We start from the raw sequence: 24,225 nt of genomic DNA, 5'->3' as shown, positions 1-24,225 counted from the left end.
GCAGGGAGGCCCCGGGCCCACCGTGGGGTGAGCGGTGGGGGCCCAGCCCCAAGGCTGCAGCCCCACAGGGACAGTCCGGCAGGGGGACGGCGGTAATCCTGGTCCCGTGACAGGCGTCCGCCCGGGGTGCTCCAGATAACCCCCAAGAGGCACCTTACGGACTGAACTGTGTTCCCCCAAATTCACAGGTTGCAGGCCCCCAACCCGCGGCGGGACAGGCCTTAGACCCAGGGCCTCTGCGCAGCGAGTACGGGTAAGGAGGCCACAGGGGGCCCTGATCTGCTGATCTGGCACCCCCACCAAGAGGAAGACGGGCCAGAGAGCGCTCTCCCCGCGTGAGGACGGGGTGCGCAGGCCGCCACCCGTGAGCCAGGACGGCAGCTCGCACGGGAGCCACCTGTGCAGACACCCTGCTCTCCGACTGGGTCGTCCACCACGGAGAGAACGGACGCGTGCCGTGGCCTGTCGGCAGTGGCCGGTTGTGGCGGCGACAGCGCCCTCTGGAGGGTGTCCCCGAGGGAGGTGTCAGGTCACACGAGGAGGCAGGGCAGGACCTCTGGAGCTGCAGGAAGCCGGGAGGTGCCCGGGGGTGGCACAGAACGGCAAGGACGGGACAGGGAACCTGCACCCAGCAGCTCACAACCGTCTGGTACAGCTGTTGGCGTCGCAGAGCCCGTGCGGGTCCGCGGCGGTTAAGTCGAGTGTACGCTCCACTCAGTTAGTTTCCTTCTTTACTTCGTGCCTTTCGCTGTCCGAGGATCCCATCCCATCCGGGACACGTTGTGTGCAGTGATCCTGCCTTTTCGGGCTTCCCCGGGCTGACGCCATTTTCCCAACTTCCCTTGGTTTCCATGATGTTGACGGGTTTGAGGCGTACCGGTCGGGAACCCTGCCGAACGTGACTCAGGATCCGTCTTGACGTTTTGCTCGGGGTTGGACTGGGGTCCCGGGTTCGGGAGGAAGCCCACAGGTGAAGGGCCCTCCTCGTCCCGCCCCATCAGGGCGCCTGCCGTCGGTCGGCCTGACTGATCCCCGAGGTGTCCGCCTCGGTCACCTGGCTGAGGCTCCCCCCCACCCCCACCCCCGTCCACCCTGCCCTCCGGGGGGGAGCCCGTGTGCGCGGCCCACGCGGAGGGAGGGGGTTCGGCCCCAGCTGCTCCAGGGCCCGGTATCTGCGGACGTGTTTGGAATCCTCTGCGTCGGAGACTTGTCTCTTGGCTCATTTACTCACGAGTCCGTCTTACGTCATCAGGGACTCAGGCCTGATTTTAGGTTTCGGGTTTCGTACTCTGTTGGGGAGCCTGCTCCAGCTTCGGCCCCACCCGGTGGGGCGCGAGCTCGTCCTCCCTCTCGGGCACACCCGCCCCGCTCCAGCCCTGCGGTCCGCGGGAGGATGCCGAGCTCCCGACGTCACTGTCAAGTCGCAGCAGAACGGTGCGGGAGCTGTCAGAATGGGGACCCCCCCCCCCACGACCCCCACCCCCGCCAGCTCTGAGTCTCCCCTCGTCCCAGAGAGCAAAGCCGACGTGCCTCCTGGCAGGTGCAGACCAAGGGGTTGGCTTGGGGAAGAGAAGGGAGTCAGAGAGAAGACTGAGCAAAACAAGGGGGCAGCCTGGCAGATCGTTGGCCCCAACGGGTTAGGGACTGACCACCTCCCCTCCGCGGCTACAGACCGAGGGCGAAGGCCTCTCTCATCCGAGTCATCAGCATCCAAGCACCGCGGGAAGGGCGGGACGCCTCCCTTCCACCGTCCGGGGCTGGGGAGCCAGAGGCAAAGCTGGCGGCCGAGTACCAGAGGTCCAGCAACCCGCTCCCACGGCCGGGGCTCTCCGGGAGGCCGCTGCCCCCTCTGGCCACAGCCACCCGCACCAGCACCGTTTCCAACAACGTGCAACGTGCCCGGGGGGCAGGGGCCCGGGGGCCACCTCCCTTTGGCACGGCCGGCTCTGGATCGTCTGTGCTGTTTAAATGCCTGTTTTCACGCCCGTGCTGACCTCATTCACATTCACGCCACTTCCTAGCTGGGAGCCTGGACAGAGCAGGTGTCTCCAGACCCTCCACTGACACACGACACCGGAGGCCTTCACGCTCCCTCGTGAGGGTTAAAGAGCTACTCTAATGGCCCAGCTAGTAAACACCCCAGTTTAGGGGAGAGTGATCGCCCGAACGCCATCCCGTGATTACTATGTATTTTCATTGCCAAAAGATGCAATACAATTTCATGGTTACTTGGGCCTGTAAAATAGAAATATCCCCAATTTTTAAGATATGAAAAGGTTTATGACCAGGGTACTGTCAGTTCAAGAATGAGTCCACGGTACAAATGAGTCAATTCATGACAAAATTTAATTTCAGGAAAATTAACTCAATAAAGATGCCACAACTGTGCTTAAAGTTTTAATACCTATTAGGAGTTTTAGCGAGGTGGCGCAGGACCACGGACGCGCAGATCCATTTCCTGGCTCCTCAAAACACAATTGACTTCATACCTAATTTATCTGTAATGGGGACAGTATTACAAGGAACCTGGTGTTTAATGAAGAGGCAGGGTCTTCAACAGCCTAACCCATCACAAATGGAGAGCGTTCCCAAGTCACGGGATATTAAGTTTGTTTCCTGTGATGCTGCTGAGACCCAGTTAATAGCACCAGACTGATGGCCGCTTTAACCAAACAGCCCAAGGAAGGCTTTATGTCCCAGCAAATGTCGGTGGCCAGAAACTCTGTAATTGCCGGGTCCCCAGAAAAGTAAAACCAAAGTGGGGCATCTGCACACAAGCGGCTGAGTGGTCCTAGACTCCGTAGCGAGCATCACCAGAATATGCGAGCGGCAAGAAAGGATGGCCAAGTCCAAATGCTGGGCTTCAGAACCACAAGACGGTCGCGGGCCCCGCGTGGGGCACAAGGACCACCGTCAGGAACAGAACTCTGAGGACTCCCGTGACCGCGGGCTCAGAGCAGGACGGCGGCAGGCACGGGGGCTCCGACCCCACAGGAAGAACGCACGGTCCACACCAAGGCCCCTTCGATGGAGGGAAGGGGAGTGGAGGGCAGGACAAGCTCTAAGGCCTCCTGCCTCCTGCCCACACGGTCACGGATGTCCACAGACGAGGCTCCCTCGGCGGAGCCCAGCCCACCGGCCGGGACTGACGCTGCCCGCAAAGCAGCCACCGTGGGGAGCTCCCTTCCCGGTCTCCGAAGGTACACCACCCCCCCACCGGTCCAGGGCCCGCGGAGGGCTGTCGCCCACGGCAGCAAACACCCTGCCTCTCGGTGAAGAAACCGGCCTCCGCGGACCCCGCTCCCGGTCACGTAAGGCTCCTGCCATCTGCAGTGATGACGAACAGCGGGCGTGTGAGCCCCGCGGCGCGGCCTCGGCTTCGGCAAACATCTCCAACGAGATGAAAAGGTGCTAGAATAAGCAAGGGGATACTCGAGGGAACAAAGGTGGTTTGTTCCAGAAAACTCAATCTCCTGAAGAAACGAGTTCCATCAAAATCGGTGGAGAGGAGAAAATCTCATATTGCACTGAATCTGTCAGTGATTTTTTTAAAAAATCTTTATTATGAGTAAACTCGAAACGGAGACCACACGTGAGTCCTGAGTGTGATCGTTCCCAGCTGCTGCGGCTCAGGCACAGAGCCCGCCGGAACCCCGGGATCTGGACCCAAGGTAAGCGCTCGCGAGCCCCAGGGATGCAGCCGCCGCGCGGTCGGAATGAAGTTCAGCTACAAACAGAACTACGGGAAGTTCTTCCCGGTTTTACATCGACTCAGACGACAAGACGCCAGGGACGGACTTTCGAAAGACCGCCTTTCACCGAGCAGATGCCGAGAGGGCAAGGGCAGGTGCAGCTCACAGGCCCCGGCGGAGCGCAGTGGGGGGAGGCGGGCGGGCGCGCACAGGACAGCTCACCTGGTAGGTGTCCCACAGGCGGATGGTGCAGTGGAGGGGCACCTCCCTCATCAGCAGGTTGTTCATCCAGCGGAAGGCGAACTGCAGGTAACGCACCTCGTGCTGCTCCAGGTGCCGGTGCACTTGCTCTGCACGAGACAAACACAGGCCCCGAGGCCGTCAGCGAGAGCCCCCTGGGGTCCACCTCAGAGCCACCCCCCCCCCCAACCGCCAGACACCCGGGCCTCGTCCCCAGGGAGCCAGGAGGCCATTTAGATGGACTCTTGCTCCGGGAAAGTGAGCGGTGGCAGCCGCAGTGGCACGAGGACACCGGCGAGGACCACTCCCGAGTCCCCTGCTCCCGGGTCCCCTGCTGCTGGGCCCCCTGGGAGCCATGCAGCAGGTGCCCCACCCCCAGTAAGAGGGGCAGGACCACGCCCCCCCCAGTGGAGGAGAAACTGCCGTGAGAGGTCAGCAGACGCTCCGGGGCACGAGGTGAGCGCTTTCTCCAGCCAGGGCGAGTCCACCACACCCGGGCTACGGTCCCAGGAGGGACTCGGGCAGAGAGACGGCGAGCCCGCCGGCTCCCAAAACCACCTCAAGCTTGTCCCAGGCAAATGCCCCACCTGCTCCGGGACCCGGCCAGAGAGGGGGCCGGCAGGACACGGGCCTGGCTCTAGGCCGGTGCGTCTGGATTCCAGGTTTGGGGCTGGACTCCAGACAGCTGGCCTCTCAGAAGGACGAGGTTTTACCAACCATCCCTTCCCTGACGCACGAGCTCCCACCGGCCACGAATGGCTCCTCCCGTCCTACTCTGCAGCCTTGGTCCCCTGTGCTGCCCAGTGGTCAGCGGACATCTCTGCCGAGTGGTCAGCAGCCTGCGGGACAGGCTCCAGAGATCCGTGAAGCTCCCTGGTCCCTGAATTCTGGTGGTGTCACTGTGAGAAGCAAAGGCCCTGGGGTCACAGTGACCTTGCTGCTTCCCAACATTCTGCCCCGAAAAGCTCCACCCTGAGGGGCCTGGGAAGTACCTGTGCTGTTTCCTAAAACAGCCAAGTACCACCTAATGGGTCCTGGCTGGGAACAGGGAGACCCTCCCACGCTGACTGTGCTCGATCAGGGCCCACCGAGTACTGCTAAAGGCGCTCTCTCTGCACGCACCTTTTGAGCTCGTGAGTTACATGCAAGTTCTTTCTCTCTGGGGCTTACCTCCCCCTGTGACCAGCCTTGAGAAGTGACCCTGTAAAAAGCTGACAAGGTTTCCAGTCCTCCCAAAGAAAGTTCCAGAACTGGCAAATAAACAAGTGTTCGTGTTTTGTTGCTTACTGGTTTGTCTTTACTCGTGTTCCTGGTAACCTGCAATACTGCAGAGAAAAGGCTTTCCTAACCACCAGGCAAAAAGGAGGGGGCAGGGGAGGGGGTGCCTGGGGAGCTCAGTCAGGTAAGCGTCTGACTCTTGATTTCAGCTCAGGACACAAGCTCGTGGTTTGTGAGTTCAAGCCCCACATCTGGCTCCACACTTACAGTGCGGAGCCTGCTTGGTATTCCCTCTGCCCCTCCCCGCTCGTGCTTGCTTTCTCTCTCAAAATAAATAAACTTAAAGAAAATTTAAAAAGGAGGGGACAGGAGGGTGAGAGGACCCTGTCCTGAGAGCCTCTGCATCGCACAGGCAGTGACTCCGGCTGAAGTGTGAGTGCCTGGTGGGGAGGTGCGCCCGCTTACAGGAGAGGAAGGCTGGCCGCAGAGAAGCTCCGGGCAGCCCCGGTTCCCGCCCCGGCACCACTGGGACACCCCACCCCAAACCAGCACCGTCCCGGCTGAGCGCAACAAACTCGCCTGGGCGTCGGATGCGGCAGGCAGGAGGGACGCCTGCGGCCGGGTGCGGGGGAAGCGCTGGGGCACGCGGTGGAGCAGACCCGGCGGCACGCTGTGAGAGCGGTCACAACCGGACAGTGACTAATTGCGCGGGGCTGGCAAGAACCACACAGGCTCACCCCCGAGCCCTTGCAGCCCGCTGGGAGCAAGGTGCCAGGGAGGAGGCCGAGGGAGGCAGTGGGAAGACCGCACAGGCCCCCAGCCCGCCACGTACTGCCTTTTCAGGGACAGATGTAGGGACCGAGGGCTCTGCGCACCGCACAGGGCAGGCCCGGGCCCAGGGTGCCGAGGCCAGGAAGCGGGCAGAGAGGGCAGGCCCGGGCATGGGGGCTCCGGCGGCTGGCACCCACTCCCCGCAGTATTCGGCTCCTGCAGCCGGGGCTCCTCCCCCTGGAGGGCAGTTCACGTGGCAGGGAAGGGGCTGGTTTGGGGTTTGCTCTCTGAAGAGGTCCCAGCACGAGCCCAGGCAAGCTCATGGGAAGTCCGCATCTCCCCACGACTGGCCCCACCCATCCTCCCTCTCGGAAGCCTGAGAAGGGCACTTCTGTGGACGCGGAGGTGGAACGGAACGTGGGCCAGGGAGCCAGGCAGTAGGGGCCGGGTCAGGGGAGTAAGAACAGATCACCCTGAGAAACTTCCAAGGCTATTCTCCCCAGTAAAACAAACAAATAAGCATTATGAAATAAAGTCGATCATCATCATTAGTTTTAGCATAAAATCTAAGCTTTCAGTGAACTGTCTTCTTTGCACTAGGCCCCTGGGAGCTCCATTTCCGGAGCCCGCTGACCCACAGACCAAGCCCGTCCCCCCGTCCTGGGCACTTGGTGAGCCCAGGCAGGGAGGCAGTTGAGGAGCTCAGAGGCAGGTTGGCCGGACCCCTAAGTGCAGCAGGGGTGACCTCCGCGGCCCCCGCACAGCTGAACGTCACCCTCACCTCCGTGGCTGTTAGAACACAGGAGCTCAGACCCTTCCCAACTTTCTCCACCAGAACGTCTGGTCTGTCCTCGTCAGCTCTCCAGAAGAACCCCTCCCAGGGGCCCCGAGGCTCAGAGGGACAGGACTTCAGCCTCTTGCACGGGGTCCAGGTTGCAGAAGTCCCCCCACGGGGCAGGGCAGGTGCAACGCACAGGTGCCACACTGCAGTCTACCTAACCGTGTTCTTCTAATCAACTTGGGTCTTATTAGATACGGCTGGTTTTACACAAACTTCACTTCACTCCCAGAGAGAAGTGTCCACTTGCTCCGGGAGAGGTGACGCGGCCAGCAAACGGTCCATGGCGGGGCCTCCCCGCCAGAACGGAGTCACAGCTTGTCACTGAGAAGGGCCCGCCGACGGGAAGGGGTAACCGTCTCCCGGGCTGTCAGCTCAGGAGCACTTTATGCCGGGACGCTGCCCGACGACACCCGGCCACCCCGTGTCGCTCATGCCACCGCCCTCCGCCTGCCACCCACCCCGTCCCTGCCCAGTGCAGCGCTATTCATGTGCCCAGCACCTGGAGAGTTCTCTGAGACCCGCCCCCCCCCCCTTCCTGGTACTACAAACACCCCGAGGAGAACATTTCTCGTGCCGTCTGGGGCTTCACTGCTCAGGGGACATGCCCACTCCAGGGCAGGTGCTGTCCCCAAGCGCCCTCTGTGTCTGTCAGATGATCGAGTGAGTGAAGGAACCGTGAGTGCGGGAAGAAAACGTGACCGACCACGATGGACGAAGCCCCAACCTGCAGTCTTCCTTCTCCGCCTCTGCTCCTCATGCCACGGTGCCGAGGAGCGTTTTCGAGACGTGACAGGACGCTACTCTTTTTAAAGAACTGAAGAATGGGGCACCTGGGTGGCGCAGTCGGTTAAGCGTCCGACTTCAGCCAGGTCACGATCTCGCGGTCCGTGAGTTCGAGCCCCGCGTCGGGCTCTGGGCTGATGGCTCAGAGCCTGGAGCCTGTTTCCGATTCTGTGTCTCCCTCTCTCTCTGCCCCTCCCCCGTTCATGCTCTGTCTCTCTCTGTCCCAAAAATAAATAAACGTTGAAAAAAAAAAAAAAATTAAAAAAAAAAAAAAAAGAACTGAAGAATGACTTCTAACCTACAGTTCTCAGCAGCTACAGAACTAAGCTTCTGGAGAGTTCTAAGGGCCCCCAGCGGCCCCTCCATCCAGGCCTGACCTTTGCCTGTTACCCCAGGGCACCAGCTGACGGCCAGTCTCTGCCGCGGCCCAGGGCACTGAGGCGGGCGCTGTGGTCACTGTGAAAGTCAAATATGATAACTACTTGAAAACCCAGCAGCTTAGAAAACTTGCGATCTTACCGAAGACGCCTTGTCCACACAGACAGAGTGGCGTCACCTCGCCGCGTGTGCAGCTGGCAGCGTGGAGAGCAGGCTGGGCAGACACAACCGCTGCCTGGAAATGGCCCAGAAGGAGGGAGGCCGGCCCAGAGACGCTCCGGGGACAGGTGCCTGGTGGCTCCTGGTCCCGCTGGCCACTGCAGCCTGCCACTCTACAGGGACATGGCCAGCGCCTCGTCCACGGGCACGGGACGGAGCCCCGCGACGCAGCCAGTCAGCAGCCTGGGGCCCCCCGACGCGTGGCGGCCAGCCCACCTGCCCCCGTCAGGCCACCCTTGCGGGCCCAAACCCCAGCAAACACAGCAGTGCGGTGGTCACGTGTTAAAAGTCGGGAAGGTATGCCGACTCCGAGTTTCGTAACGCGGATTCACGTTATGTTTTGACGGGTCACCACACGCTCAGACACTGCCTCGCGTCCTCTGCTCCTGCCCAGTAACACAGCGGTTTGTCCACGGAGGGGCCATCCAGCCCCGGGCACCAATGAGGGGTCGTCACCACGCTCTCCCCGGGGTACCACCAGCGGGTCTTGCCCTGGACCCCGGCCTCCTGTAGGACGGGGACCTCGTCTGGGCCCACGTGTGCACACGGAGCGAGGCCCGGCGATGAGGGGCAGCGATGGCCACAGCTGGAGACCCGCGGGAGACGCGGACAGGACGGAAGCTGGGGAAGCAAGCCGCCCACGACAGCGAGGGCAGAACAGCCCCGGCCTCCGCAGCCAGGCCCGTGCTCTGCCGTGGCACACCCAGCATGCCGAAGGACAAGGTCACCAGTTTACAAACTCGGGAAACAGCTCTAAAAGCGTGCTCAGAAGGCAGGGGACACCTTGTTAATGTGACCTGGCAAGCAAACAGATTTGCAAAACTAAACTCCTATTTGCAGAACACCTATCACTGAAGTAACCTAAGTAAACAGTAACAATTAACCCTTTCTCTTCCACAGTGAGTTCCTCCTGGGGCCCCACCTGCAGGTAAGTCCTCCTCCCCCTCCCCACAAGACGCAGACAGCGGCGGGCCCGGTCTCAGGCTTGGCCCAGAGGAGCCCATTGCACAGACAGTGCTGACCAGTGCCCTTCCTGAAGGGGCCAGGCCCGCAGGACCCTGACCCAGGGACGAGTGCACAGAGGCCGGCTGGGTGGTGCCCACGGATACGGGCAAGGAGCAGAGAGCCGGAGACAGGACTCAGGACTGCCCCACCCCACGTCCTGCAGCAGCCCCACACCGCCAGATGGGTGCAGGGACTCGCCCTGTGTCCCGGGGTACCAGCACCGGGGGCACAGCCACTGCTCTCTACAGAGCACGACCGGCCCATCTGGGAAAGCACGGGCCACGGGAACAGCCAGAAACCTGCCGCCACCTGGCTAACCCCACAAAGATGCAAAGTCCTTCCAGAACAAAAGCTCCTCTGGGGCACCTGGGTGGCGCAGTCGGTTAAGCGTCCGACTTCAGCCAGGTCACGATCTCGCGGTCCGTGAGTTCGAGCCCCGCGTCGGGCTCTGGGCTGATGGCTCGGAGCCTGGAGCCTGTTTCCGATTCTGTGTCTCCCTCTCTCTCTGCCCCTCCCCCGTTCATGCTCTGTCTCTCTCTGTCCCAAAAATAAATAAACGTTAAAAAAAAATTAAAAAAAAAAATTAAAAAAATTAAAAAAAAAGAACAAAAGCTCCTCATCCATCAGTTCTTTCAGGGAAAACGTACCGGGGATCCCCCCCGCCCCGCCCACATACCCAGGCTGTGTGGAAGAGGAAGCAGGGCAGACTAGACCTGCGTCCTCACCTCTGAGAGCTCAGCAGCTTGGAGGAGAGACACAAAATAAATTCAACCTTGAATCTGACAGTTGTCTGTTGCAGTTGTCAGAATACCCGACCCCGCATGCCCAGGAGTGCCCGGCCTCCTCTCTGCCGGGTGGAGGCCTCGGCGCTCCCAACAGGACCTGGAAAGGCAAAGCCCCTGGAGCTCTGGGGGGTCGTGACCCCCAGGCATGGCCTACGTGAGGCCCCACGGCAGGAGCACCCGGCCCGCCGACTAGACACAGGGGTGGTTCTCAGGAAGCGCGTCACGGAGGGTGACAAAGTGGGCCCACCACGGTCCCCCAAACCCGCTCGCACGTGTGGGACTCCTGGCGGGGGCCGCCTCCTGGCTGGATGGTGCTAAAAAATGGACAACTAAACTCTCCGCGTTGCTTTCAATTTATATATGTCGGGGCTGCAAATGCATATGCTGAAAAGCTTCATTTTTCCTATTTTATAAGTAATTGTGAGCAGATGCTCTGTCACTGATAAAGGTAATTTGGTTAGCAATAATTCTGAATTTGAAATTTTCCATTTCACTGGAAATAAGAGTGTACATATAATGAATGAGCAGGCAGATGTAATTATTGTCATCTTTCAGGTTGAAAACGTTTTCTTCATAAAACCCTCCATGGCAGGCCAGGGCACTGCGATTGTTGTAAAGTCACCAGGAAGGTACCTGTCATAGCGACATGCAGGGAGGCCACCACGGTGTTTGTGGGACACTTTCCTCAGCACTTGAAACAGCAGATCTACAGACTGGAAATTCTACTGAAACATCTTGCCTTCTTGATTAAAAATAAAAATAAGTTATGCAAACGCATTGTGTTCCAGGATTTATGCTAAAGAGGAAAAAAAAAACACGTATCCCATTGACTTGGCATAAAAACACATACTGTTTATGCAGGGCAGACACTACTTAGATTTATTTGCCCAAAGAGTGAGCATAATTGCTCACACTTAGATACCTGACAAAGAAAACCGTTCAAAACCCCTCCGCAAAGCTGAGAACAGACATGAATACATCACGCTTCTGCCGGGCAAGGCATGAATAGGCTTTGATCTGGGGGGAAGATTTCAATTCTCCATCAGTTAAACAGATAAAAAAAAAAAAAAAAGAGAGAGAGAGAGAGAACAAAACGAGAGCCACCTGGCAGTGAACATGGGCCTCTTTGCAGCCAAGAAGCCCCTTGGCTCACCACCCTCCCGGTTTGCAGGACTGGTCTGTGCTAATGCTACGGAGGCAGGGCCTGGCCGCATCCACGGGCCACAGGACCCAGGCCTTGCTGTGCAGGGGTCCGGGGCTCGGCCAAGAGGAAGGGGCTGAGGCAGAGGGCAGCAGGGGCGGGCCTGGACGGGCCACGTCCATGAAGGAGAGGCCCAGGGCTCCCCACTACAGACACCCACAGAGGCGCCCCGAAGAGGGTATGAGCTGGAAGGGGGTGGGGTGGGCCGACGGGGGAAGTGAGGGAACAGAGTGCGCCCCGGGACCCACAATCCTCCCTGCACAGGACACTCCCTAGCAAGTCCCTGCAGCCAGACAGTCCTGCAGCCCCACGGCAGGGGCAGGGAGGAGGCTGTGGCCGGAGCCTGGGCTGCTGGCCTGTTCTCTCCCTTGGGCGGCAGGTGAGCCTCGGCCAGACACTAAGGAAGAGTGCTAAGATCTCAGGCTTACAGTCAGGAGAGGCTGGGTTCAAATCCCAGGTCAGCTTCTGGAAAGTTCTCGAAGGCTCTCTCTCAGCGCCCCGAGGTTCTCCTCCAGACGGCCCGCTCCCTCACGGCACTCTCTCAGGGAAGGTCCCGGCACAGCGGCTGCCGTCGCCCCGTGTGTGGCCAGAGGCGGGGGATGGGATGCCAGGAAGGGCACACCCGAGCCAGCCCTACGGCACAGGTGCACAAGGGGGACGTGGTGAGGGCACCTGACCCCAATGGCAGCCGACCAGTATTACCGCACACGGCGTGCTCTGTCGGGCAACCATCCTCCTTCTGAGCGCACGCTGCCGCACTCCGATAAGGGCCACTTTTTGCCTCAGAAACTGGAATGGAAGTTGACGGGAATTGAGATTTATTTAGACCATTTAACACCATCTTAGGCACGTGCTGATGGGGTAAAGAGAGAAAACGCAACCCCGGCCCATCCGGTGCCAAGAACCCGGGATCCCAGCGGGTCCCACCCCACGGGGTGACCATTCTACACCTTCTTCATCCTCCACGAGCAACGGGGAGCACGCGGAAGGCCAATGAGAGCCAACGAAGCTGGGCTCCCAAGGGCGCCTCTGTAACGTCACACACTACAGGCGCGCCGCGTCTCACAGACTGGACCACGCGCCTGGTCAGGGAAGCCTCCGTGTTCCGTAATGAGAAGAGGCGGGACTGGCCCCCGCCCCCTTCCTGGGAGGGAGGCTCTAAGTCCTCGGACTCCCCCCAGGGCCGGGTGTCCCTGTTATGCTAACGAGAGGGGTTCTGGTGAGGGCACCCCTCGGCAGCGTCGGGATGGGGACTGAGTGGGACCTTAACAGCAGCCAGACGATGGGGAGAAGACGGGAGCTGGGGATTGCGTCTACACGGGGCCCATGATCCGGTGGGTAGCACTATGGGGAGACCCAATACGCTCTGGACGCCCCGCCCCAGCCGAGCTTCCGTGACTCCACGGGGACCTTCCCCAAGCTCATTCCGTGGTTCTTGACCTTACCCTCCACAATAAAACCACCGCTGCAAGTATAGTGCTCTCCTGAGCTCTGTGAGTCATCCTAGTGGACCGTCGGACCCACGGGAGCCACCGGAACCACTGAAGCGAAGGCCACTCGCTCAGAAGTGCAGGCGGCCTAGGGAGCATGGAAGTGCAGCTGGTGTCTGAAGCAGAGCCTCTGGGGCAGCACTGAGCCAGCCCTTAACCTGTGGGGTCTGCTAATGACAGAAGCTCACTTGCGCTTGGGGTACAAACAAAATACTCCTGCCAGCATCAAATGCCCAGAGGCCGCGATCCAGAAAGACCTCCAGAAATAGGCCAAACACATTTTCCCAAAATAACTTCTCCAAGGCTGGCTTTGACATCAAGGTCATGCCACGCGATTACTATCTTCTCACGCGCTCCACGCGAGGGCAGGGGTGAAGGCGGGCCGGACCCACACGGCCGCTGACCATGCCGGAGCGGGAGAGACTAACACGGTCACCACGTGAGCACGAGGACAGGCTAGAGTGTAGACGCTCCCAGGCCCCGGCCACAGACGCCACCAGCCACCCCGGGGACCCAGTGTGCACACAAGCAGGGAGTGAAATGACGCCTCCCGGCAGGATGTAGAAACCGGTGTTTATGTGACACCACGACATGCTGTCTCTCCATCTTTTGTTGACAGCAACATTGTCTAACATACAAGTGCTTCCAGAGCTACTCAGAATCGAAGTGGCCAGGCATTAAATCATTCTCACCTCACAGATGTGCTCACAGGCTTCTCCACGAAGGCCTGTTTTCCTATCAGAAAGCAACAACAAACCTGATTTATTGGGAAAGGACACAGATGCCAGAGCGGCGTCCCCGGGGCACCCAGAGCACGGAGGGCCTGATAACCCCCCGCAAGGCCACCCCTGTCGTGCATGTGTGCACATCGGTGGCGGCCCAGGCACACAGGAGGCGAGTGGACAGCAGACCAGACGGATGGGAGCTGGAGGGGCCTGGCCGCGTCCCACCCAACACACGTACGGTGAGGACACTGAGGAAGAGCACCCGCCCCGGGTTCCATCCGAGATGTGATGGGCCAACAGGGGGTGCCGGGCCCGGCCCCCGCAGTCGAGGCAGCACAAAGCCTCCGGGAGGGTCTCTGGGCTCCCAGGCCCACGACAGAGGGGAAGTGGGGCACAGAGCCAGCCAGAAGTGAGGGAGACGGGCCCTCAATCCCAGCACTGCAGGGAAGGTGGGGGAAGGGAGCCCACGGGACTGCTTCTTTGCTCACTGCGTTAGTTTCCTGATTCCGTAACAAACCCCCACACGCTCACCCGTTGGAAACAGCGCACATCTGTCATCTCACGGCCCCTGTGGCTCTGGAGTCCAGAGAGGACCTGGCAGGCTCCGCCACTCGGGGCTTTCCAAAGCTACACAAGGCCGCGCTCTCGTCCGGAGGCCCAACCAAAGCAGCACCCACCTCCAAGTTATTTCAGGGTGCTGGCAGAATCCATTCCCTTGCAGGGCTATGACTCAGGGCCCGGCTCTTTGCTGGCCGTCAGCCAGAGGCCACCCACACGGCCCTGCCACGTGAGCTTCTCCGACTGGCCGCGGGCTTCAAGAGCAAAAGCAAAGTCTCTAGTGAGTCTGCTCAAATGGAGTCTTACGTGATGTCACGTAACCACAGGCTGATAGCCCACCACCCCATACTCTGTCGAGACACATGATTCGCCCAAACCCAGGAGCAGGGATCACACAGAGGTGTGGATACGAGCAGGCAGGCTCCCCGGGAGTCACCGTAGGACCCGTCCACCACGCGCACTCACCGCACTTGCCTTGGCCGGGAGCAAACCCGTCGGAGCCTACGGCACACCAGCCCCCACATCCCCTTGCCAGCAGGGCAGCGAGGAGGAGGGCCAGGGCTGCCCTCCACTGCGGTTCGGTAACCTAGCCGTGGCAGTGAGTCAGGAAAGAAGGGAAGGTTCTCCTCGCCCCCCCCCTCCAAGCCAAGGGGCAAGGCCCTGTCTCAAAGGGGGCAGAGAGCAGAGAAGAAATAAACTCTGAGCTGAACGAGCACTCAGCTCATAAACAGTTTGCAAACCGTCTCGTCAGCAATATGTAAGGAAAGCCTGACGAGACCCAAGGAAGCTGAAGACGAGGAGCTTCAGTACTCCGTCCACCACGGTGCATTTTAAGACCGAGAACCTGCCACGAAAGCACCGGAGTTCTGACCACGACCCACGAGCCCCCGCGCCCAGGCTGGTGAGCGGTCCGTGCCTGCCCACGTTTGAGACGCAGCTCAAGCACCACGGCCCTCCCAAAGCCTCTTCTGACCTCCCCCACCTCAGCACCCCGCCGGGTCGCCCACAGACCTCGCGAGGAGACAGACGGCACTCTAGTGGCCGTCGTGGCTGTCCTGGCCATCTCACCTGTTCGACTGGGGAGCTCATCGAACTCCCAGTTCGTGGATGAGCTCGTCGAACTCCCGTGGACGGATGGCTGGACGGATGGTTACATGCCGGGTGAGTGGACGGAACGGGGAGAGAGGACAAAAAGCAGGAGGCTAATCAGCAGGCGAAGGGAACGATGGATAGAATGGATGATCCTAGCATACCTCTGGGAAAAGCCCTTTCCAAGGCAAGCTCTAGGGCCCAGATACTTGCCCTGTCATAAGCCAGCACTGAGGACCAGAATCTAGTGGAGGAAACTGACTTGTTCTGAGGAAAAGAAGGCATTTCCTTCTACGCCTTTGGATAGAGACACGAATACATAAGAAAATACAAGCAAAAGACATATATAAGCACAACATATTTATTCTGGCTCATACTCTTACCAAGAAAAAAAAACAGCAGAGCACAGGTAGTCTCACTCAAACACTTTAAAAATTAATAGCTCATGGGGTGCCTGGTGGGCTCAGTAGGTTAAGCATCTGGCTCTTGGTTTCGGCTCAGGTCACGATCTCACGGTTCATGAGTTCGAGCCCCATGTGGGGCTTCACGCTCACAGTGCGGAGCCTGCTTGGGATCCTCCCCCTCTCTCCCTCTCTCTCTCTCTCTCTCTCTGCCCCTCCCCACTCACTCTCTGTCTCTCAGAATAAATGAAAGACAATCAACGGTCCGTAATCTAACGTGTACATTTAAAGGTAGGGGGATGCAACCCACAGCATACGTGCGGGAACCGCAGTCTAGTTAGCCACAGGGAAGACGGCCAACTGGTCATCCCCAACTCCATCAACCCCCACATTCCTGGCACGATCCTAATGACATTCCTCCACTCCGTGAAACCTTTCAACAGCTCCCCGTGGAGCGAAAACATCTTCTGAAGGGGCCAAGGTCCTGAGCTGGCTCCCTTTCTTCGCCCACATCAGGGGTGTATCACGCGGTAAAGGACGGGCTCTCGGGGTAAGAGGCCCCGATCTGTAGGCTCTCTGCCATGGCCGCGTGGTGACGTAGCGCCTCCAAGCCCAGAGCCGGGAGGGAACACACACCGGCTCTCCGGGCCGGCACAGGCCCGCTGCCACGCGCCCTGCCTGCGCCGTCTTCGCCATGGCCCCCGCGCCATCCCCTCTGCCCACGCGACCGCCTACAGGTCCCCACGCGCCTCTGTGGCCGCTCACCGCCCTCCCCTCGCTCACTACAGCAGACACCCCCGCAGGCCTGGGCGCCGGCGTCCGCCTCCCGCAAGGCCCCCCGACGCCCCTCCGACCGCTCGCGAGAACCAGGAAGCTGGCTGTGCGAGGTTGTTCTCTCAGTCCGCCGTCTAACCGGGTCAAGTTCCCCAACAAAGGACGCTAACCCACCCGCCTACACCCGAACGCGGCACACAGAGGACATTTCACAGACACCTGCCGAGTGTGTGAAGTCAGCTGTGTCCCCATTCAGAGGAACAGCCGGTCCCCTGGAGCCCTGGGGAGAGAAGGGAGCCGGGCTGAGGTGCTCAGCTCGCTGGGCGGCCACTCGTTGGGCTCAGTGACGCGGCCTCGGCGCTGCCTCCCCACGTTAGAACGTGCGCACCAGGCGGGGAGGGGCGCTGACCGGGACCATGAGGGCAGTTCGTGTCTGAGGAGCACACGGGCTGCCGATGTCCACGGGAAGTGGTGCAGAGCCAGGAGGAGGGAGGGGGGAGGACAGACAGCCAAGCATGCCGCGTGCTCGCGCCCTCCACGTACACACAGGTGAGGGACCGGGGCCCCGGGGCCCAGTGTCCACGCTCGTGCACACACGATTCCGGCTCCCTGTCCCAGCCCACCGCCAAGGCCACCGCTCACGCCGACAACCCGTGGGCGGGAGACACCGAGGCAACGCCGCCAGGCTGCACCCGTGTCCCGGTTCAAGCGCATCTAGAACCGAAGCCTGATATCCAGCGTGCCTCCTCCGCGCCTCCTGAGGTGGACACCCACCAAGTGTCACTAGACTCCATTGAAACGGCAGCCCACAGTGTTCATGCAGGGTCGTGGACGTCCCCAGATGACGGTCAGAACCGCACCTGAGGCGATGCCTGGGTGGCTCAGTCAGTGACGCGTCTGACTTCAGTTTGGGCCATGATCTCACAGGTCACAAGTTCAAGCTCCACATCGGGCTCTCTATGTCAGCACAGAGCCCACTTCAGGTCCTCTGTGTCCCTTCCTCCTCTCTGCTCTCTCTTTCTCAAAATTAAAATAAACACTTTTTAAAAATACTTAAAATAAAATAAATAAAATAAAATAAAGTAAGATAAAATAAAATAAAATAAAATAAAATAAAATAAAATAAAATAAAATAAACCACACCTGAGGCATGACAGCTGCCGGGAGGCGAGCAGCCTTGGCCGAGCCCAGGGCGCTGGCGCAGACGGAATACGGGAGGAGGCCACCTCCCCAAACCACCCCCAGGGCTGAGGGTCTGTGACTGCAGCCACGTTACTAAGCTGGAACCACACGGCCCAGATCGGCAGGAAGACCAGCCACGGCGTCACCATGCCTGGCCCTCGTCGCCGTGCCCGGGAGCCCACGACGGCCCTGGGGGGCGGCCCTGCTCTGGCCTGCCCGGCCCCTGAGCCTCCCAGGAATGGCGCTGGACACAGCTTGGTGCCCAGGCCAGGAGCCCGCGGTCGCCGGGAAGCAGGGGCGTGCGGAGAACAGTCTGATTTTGGCGTCAGGGGCTGATTTTCTGCCCTGACACGGCGCTGGCTCGAGGGCTGCGTCTGCTCTGTTCTGTTTCAGTATTCGTGAACAACCCCAAAGCTGCCGAGGTACTAAGCAGTGAACTTGGTAAAAGAACACTAGCAGATATACAACAAGCAGGCCAAATTTACCTAAGCACTTAACTTCCATACCCTTTCTTTTTTTTTTTTAATTTTTTTTTTTACGTTTATTTATTTCTGAGACAGAGAGAGACAGAGCATGAACGGGGGAGGGGCAGAGAGAGAGGGAGACACAGAATCGGAAGCAGGCTCCAGGCTCCGAGCCGTCAGCCCAGAGCCCGACGTGGGGCTCGAACTCATGGACCGCGAGATCGTGACCTGAGCCGAAGACGGACGCTTAACCGACTGAGCCACCCAGGCGCCCCCATACCCTTTCTTAAAAAGTAGCCAGAATGTGTCTAAAATGACTTTGTCAAAGAAGATACGTTCCAGGGAGGGTTTTATCCATCATCGTAGTGAAAGCCCTAAGAGGCCCTTCATCCCCTCCACAGAAGGAGTCTGCCCCTGTTCCTAGCACCGGAAACCTACCCCAGATAACCGAAAAATGCTAGCTTCCTGCCACTGCCTCGAGGAGGAGCTAGCTGCAGTTTACTCTCTGCTCTCTTACCAGTGACACAGAAACGTGAACGGTCCCCACTCCCTGTGCCCTGACACCCACTGCCTCCGGAACACCAGCCGCGGGCAGAGGGGGTGCCCACAGCCGCCCCCACCCTTCCTCTCAGAAGACACCCGCGGACCCCGTCCCCCAGGCTCTCGGGGAGCACCTTTCGTGCCTGCCGCCAGCCGCTGGAGACATGGCCACAGCACCAACCCCCCCCCAACGCCGGCGCAGAGACGACCCTCCCTCACCAGCCACAGCACCCCAGGTCCCCCCCCCCCAAAACGGCCAGCGGACACGCTCACGGGGTGCTCACACAAAACATGGTTTCCCACGCTGGAGCTCCTCTGTGGTCCCCTCCTATTCAGGGGGATGTTTCCCAAAGGACCTCCTACAACAAGCTGGGAAATTCTGAGCATCAAAATCATTTATTATGGGACACACCTGCAAGCTGGCGGAACACAGGATCCCCGAGCTCAAACACACACACAGGGGAGAAAGAGGACAGCTTCTCCTTATGGCAAGAGGGCAACCAGCGAATGCAGGAAAGCGGACGAGCCAGCAGCCCCGGTGGTGACCGGCCCAAACGAATCCTCACCTACAGGCACCCAAAGCACCGCGGAAAGGTCCGGGGCCGGAGGGAGAGCTGCGCTGTCCGGGTCTCCTCGCCGGTCACTTCTCACCACAAACAGAAGTGTGAGCTCATGGCACCCTGGCAGACACCCGTTCAGCCCGCGACCAAAGTGAAGGTCGCTGGACACGGGACGGCCTGCCCCGCGTGTCCCCAGAAGCTCCCTCCGACACGTCTACGGATTCCTGCCAAAATCTGAGTGTCGGCACCAGGAAGCAACAGAATAGCTCAGAACAACAGACACCCTGGAAAGAAAACAAACAAGCAACAAACCCGAACGTGCCCATTTCAGAAACGGCAAAGTCCTGGAACGCCCAGAAAGGCCGCGTCTCCCCTCCGCCGTGCAACGACCTGCCGCACCTCCAACGTCCCTGGCACGATCGCGTTACGGGGGGAACCGTTGGTCCACACCTTCCTGCCCTGTGCCTGCACGTGCCCACGGGGCAGGGGCTGCAGCGCCCCAGGATTCCAGTTATACACACCCACGGCACACGGCTCACCCTTGTTGGCGGGGGGGGGGGGGGGGGGGGGGGCCTCTCCCGGCAGAACCCAGAGACTGGAGTCGTCACACACACACCCATGGCGCCTCACCGGCCACAGGGCAACACCTGAGGGGTCCAAACTCAACGGGCCCCACCCTTCATCTGCGTGGCCCAGACTCGACGCTCCTCCCTGTTTCCCCAACGGTCACGTGGAGACACTGTCAGTTCCCACCTCACCGGCCGCCAGGAACGAACGGGATACGGAGCGTGCACTGCTCAGCAGCGCGCTGGGGACCCAGGCAGAGCTGAGTGAGCGGCGAGCCCTCTGAGGGCACACCTGGCCAGATGCGGGGGGCAGCCGAGCGAGGGCACTCCGTCCGGGACCAGGACGACAGTAGCACCTGCATCCACCCCTCCTCCTGCCAGGACCTCACAGTGACAGAAGGTGGCCAATACGCAAGTACAAGAGAAGGGACAGAAAGAAATATCTGAGGAAGGAGACGGAAACACACAAGCGGCGTCTCCCCAGGGGACCTGAGAAGCTCAAGCCCACGCCAGCGCTGCAGAAAGCAGGAAGCGGTTCGCTCGGCACGGATCACCCGGCAGCCCGGGAGCGGTGGCCTTCACCACAGAGTGTGCGTCCATAAGAAGCTGCTGGATGGCCCCAGGCCTGCACGCCCCCTGCCTGGCAGCAGCCCCCGCCCCTCCCCATCCTGCCCTACAGTCCAGAACGCAGAAGGACCTCCTCCACAGAGGTGAAGCCAGGGCTCGGACGGGGGGGACCCGGCAGAGCGGGGGGAGGTCTGAGCTGTGAGCTGCAGGCACATACTCACCTGCACCGTCCCGTGCGGTAACAGGGGCGCGTGGCCGAGAGGGGGCACAGGGCACACGGGGAAGCACCTGGCCCTGAAGGCTGGGCCCACCAGGGACCCACGGCCGAGCGTGGAGGCCCCGGGGGGGTTGGGCGGGGGACAGGGAGAGTAAAGACAGGAAGTGCTCCACTGCCGTTTATGGAAGAGCTGGTGGCGAAGGTGGCCTCCACCGTGGTCCTCGTCCAGCCTGCGGGGAAATGCCCCGCCACAGGGCTGCCTCCGGTCCCGGTTTTGAGAGGGATGCTGGTCCGTTACAGTAAGGGACATAAAACCACTCCCGTTCCCCAGCAACCCGTAACCACGAACAAAAATGACTTTGGGGAATCATTTCAAAACCAGATTTGATGGCCTACATTCAAAACAAGACAACTTTTTCTTCTTAAGGTCAAGGAGAATCGCTGTATTTGGAAGTCTCTACTTACAATTTAATTAACTAGTCTCAGTTTGGCAATAAACCCGGAACATCAATCTCAGGATGCAGGGTCACAAAGATATCATCATTAAGGAGAAAAGCATCTAAATCATGAGCTCAGAAGGCCTCACGTGCCTGCATCTCATTACACACTGGCTGGCCATCACCGCCTCCCGGTGTAAACACGCTCCCCGCTCGAGCGGCTGAGAGTATGACGCTGATGGCGATGCTGGTGATCCAGTGACAGCACCTCCGAGGGGTTCCGGGAAGGAGAGGCCTGGGAAAGCCACAGAGACAGCACAAAACAGACAGAGACGGCGTCTCTCAGGCCGCCACGTCGGCTCGGCCTCCACTGTCCCCTGAAAGGGAGGCTGAAAACACAGCTGTAGACCCCTCCCTGGCCCAACCTCACTTAGCCCGGCCAACATCGGGGTGGCGATGGCTTCCAGGGGCCATAAGGCGGGCTGGGTGGTGTGGCCACATGATCTCGGAGGCCCCCCCCCCCCCCCGCCCCGCACAGGGAGGGTCTTGTGACTCCGTGCTGAGGGCAGGCCTGGAAGAAAGAACTCCCAGAGCAACTTCTAACACAGGACAGAATGCCCTCGTGCCCTCGGCTGTCAAAACCTACCACACATCGAGGAGGATCTTTAAAAATAAGCTAACCCCTCTGTTCTCAGGTCACTGGTTCCAAGACCCTCTTGGGCCGCTGCAGTCCAAACGTGGGAGGAGAGGTGTCCCTTAGTTCTAAGAAAGTAATCCCTCTCTACCTATTCAGGGGGAGCACCTGAAAACAAACTTAAATGGGAAGGAAAACACACAGGGCCGGAGGCAGCAAGGTTTTGGGACAGAGAGCAGGAAGCCAGAAGGGGTCACAGAGGGTCCCCAAGTGACAAGTCTGCAGCCCCATTCTCCCGACACATCACTGCAGCCCAGGAGATGGCAGGGGGGGCTACAGGCCCAAATCCAAGGTCCAGAGACAACAGCGGTGGGACGGGGGGTGGGGGCTGGGACCTACAGCTGGCAGGTGCAGGTGAGGGCAGAGCAGAGGAGGTCCAGCACCTGCCTGGTCTCCAGCTGTGACAGCTGTGGGGCTGGGAGCTCAGGGACCCTCTGAGTCCCTGGGCCACTTGGCTCCCGTGTCTCACGGTGGTGCTCAGTATTTCAAAGTTCTGGCAGGTGCCCCTCCCCGGATGAAACTGACAACCTCTGGGGGTGGTGGGAAATCTATCACATCAAGGGTCCTCCAAAGAGAAAGCACCATCCCTGCAGCCAGCATGATGGTCAATTAGCGGGAGAAGCCAATAAATCCAAGGGGCCAGCAGGTCACAGGAAAGCAAGGGCCTGGCTCCGTCCACTGGGGGGACGTTTACATCGAGCGACACAAACCTCAATGATCACGAGACAGTCAGCTCTTACCCAGTCACTTGTGCCACACACCCAGTATTTTCCTGTCACATCAGCAGCAGTCAATTACACTGCGGTCGTGCGGCACAAATTACGGAGCCTGTCCACACCCCAGATCCCCCTTCCGTGAGTTAAAGGGAAGGACAGGGACTGGAGAGTCTCAGGCAGAACGAGAGCCACAGGGAAGACCCGTGAGTACATAAGCACCCAGAGACCGCTCTCACCCACCGCCCCACAAACATCCACTCTGCAAACCAAGAGTTCGACCCTAAGACCACATGGAAGCAATTCAAAGCCTCCAACACCACGGGAGCCCTCATGTTCAAGATGCTACAGGAAACACTTTATCCGTCAATACACCACCATGAGGTGGGCACGGTCTGCACCCGGGCATCGTGCTGCCTGCTGGGATCTCTGGGTGAGAACTCCGGCACAGGCTCAAACCCAGGAGAAGGGACCCACTTTTTATTTAGAGACAGCACAGCAGACTTTCTGACCTCCTCCATGGGATGGCGTGACAGGTGGGGCACCGATGGTACCAGATGGCTGGCCAGGAGTCCTAAGAGGAGCCGCGTGCGAGTTGGGGGGGGGGGGGTGTCTGGTGGCAGGCATCACCATGGCACGGCTGCAGGCTACTGCTCCCGAGGAAATCCTGGGGCTCAGGCAGGGACAGGCAGGACTCTGGGCCCACAGGACACTGCTGGCCCGACATGGGAGAGCTGGGACAGCTCTCTGTGTTGAGTGCCAACCGAGGACAGGAAGCGCTGGAGGGGACACGGAGCTGGGCGGAGCTCACCCAGCCTGTGGGGCGGGTGCGGCCGAGAGGGCCCCGGCTCTCACAGCGGGGACAGTACCCCACTGCTTTGGAGGATACTGTGAGGAGTCAATACGGTAACACAGGTAAAAACCCGAGGATGTAGCCTGGTCCACGGCAGCCACCGAACAGACGCCAGCCACCAAACAGACACCAGCCACCGTTAGCAACCGCGGAGGCCCCGCTCAGGTGTGTGACAGAGGCTGAAGCAGAGCCCGGGCATATACTCCAGTTAGACAGCAGGTGCGGGGACAGAGTCCTGGCCCGAGCCAGGGAGACGGGCACAGGGACGCGGCCCCACGCGGCACACTCGGCCTCGCTGGGAGAACACACGGCCCCCGTATCCGACGTCACTGCCGCCACACGTGTGCTTTGCCGGTCGCCAGGCTCCCGTGTCTCCGGTGAAATATCGCTATCATTGCGAATGTTCACACCAGCCATCCCGGGGCCTAATGAGGACGCGAGCGGGGGAGAGGAAGTTTGTTATTTTTCACTGTCGCACGCCGAAGGTTCCACGGCCGGGGCCGCGCTCTTGATTTATTCTCTGCTCTCCGACTGCTTACCTTGTAGCAGTAATAAAAATATTTTCACTTGGATGGTAATAAAGCCGAATCTAGTTTACTAGATGTAACTGAATTCTATCTTGAAAGAATAAGTCAATTTTAACCTTACAATGTAGTCAAGACAGCTTTCAGAGAAATTTCATTAAAATCACATTTACCCTAAATTAAAACACAGAGGACAGGGGAAATGTACAAGCAGATGAAGCCATGCCCACGTTCTCTGAGGACGCATTCTGGCATCTTCTTCCCTCGGGGCGGAAGTGTACAATTTAAAAAACACTGATGGCCACAGCCACCCTCGGTCTCCTGGGTTCAGCCTGTGTCGTCTCGCTAACGGGCTTCCCAGGGACCAGACGCGGGGGCCCGCGCAGGGACCCAGTGCACACGGGGCCCTTGGCCACCCCACAAGGTGAATGGGGCCAAGCGGAGCCCCCACATCACACTTGCCAGCACTCGAAGAAGCGTCAGCCCATCCGCTCCTAACCACGGCGAGGCAGTGAATACAGATGGCAGTGGGGACGGTGGCCACCGACGCCCAACGCGGCTTCCAGCACACGGGCCTCCACGTCCGGGCGCACTGCGGGCTCGTGGGGGACGAGCCGGAGCCAGGGCCCGAGACGGTCAGCCGCCAAGGGCACACACTTGCTAACCAGCGGTCAGGAGGACCCGGGGTGGTCAAGCATTCTTTCCCAGAAGCCCCAACGGGGCTCTCCCATCTTCCTG

The 24,225-nt window shown here is 59.9% G+C and overlaps 1 protein-coding gene across 1 annotated transcript in view; it reads right to left on the bottom strand.

The window, feature by feature from the left end:
• The window catches only part of TBC1D22A (TBC1 domain family member 22A), a 324,584-nt gene that overhangs the window by 86,229 nt on the left and 214,130 nt on the right, over positions 1 to 24,225 (bottom strand). The window contains exon 11 of the mRNA XM_047866047.1: positions 3,915 to 4,042. Within this exon, the coding sequence (XP_047722003.1) occupies positions 3,915 to 4,042 (128 nt within the window). The remainder of the gene's footprint in view (positions 1 to 3,914; positions 4,043 to 24,225) is intronic.

This window comes from Prionailurus viverrinus, chromosome B4, assembly GCF_022837055.1.
Source record: "Prionailurus viverrinus isolate Anna chromosome B4, UM_Priviv_1.0, whole genome shotgun sequence".
Taxonomy (NCBI): domain Eukaryota; kingdom Metazoa; phylum Chordata; class Mammalia; order Carnivora; family Felidae; genus Prionailurus; species Prionailurus viverrinus.
This window is presented reverse-complemented; position numbering and strand designations above follow the sequence as displayed.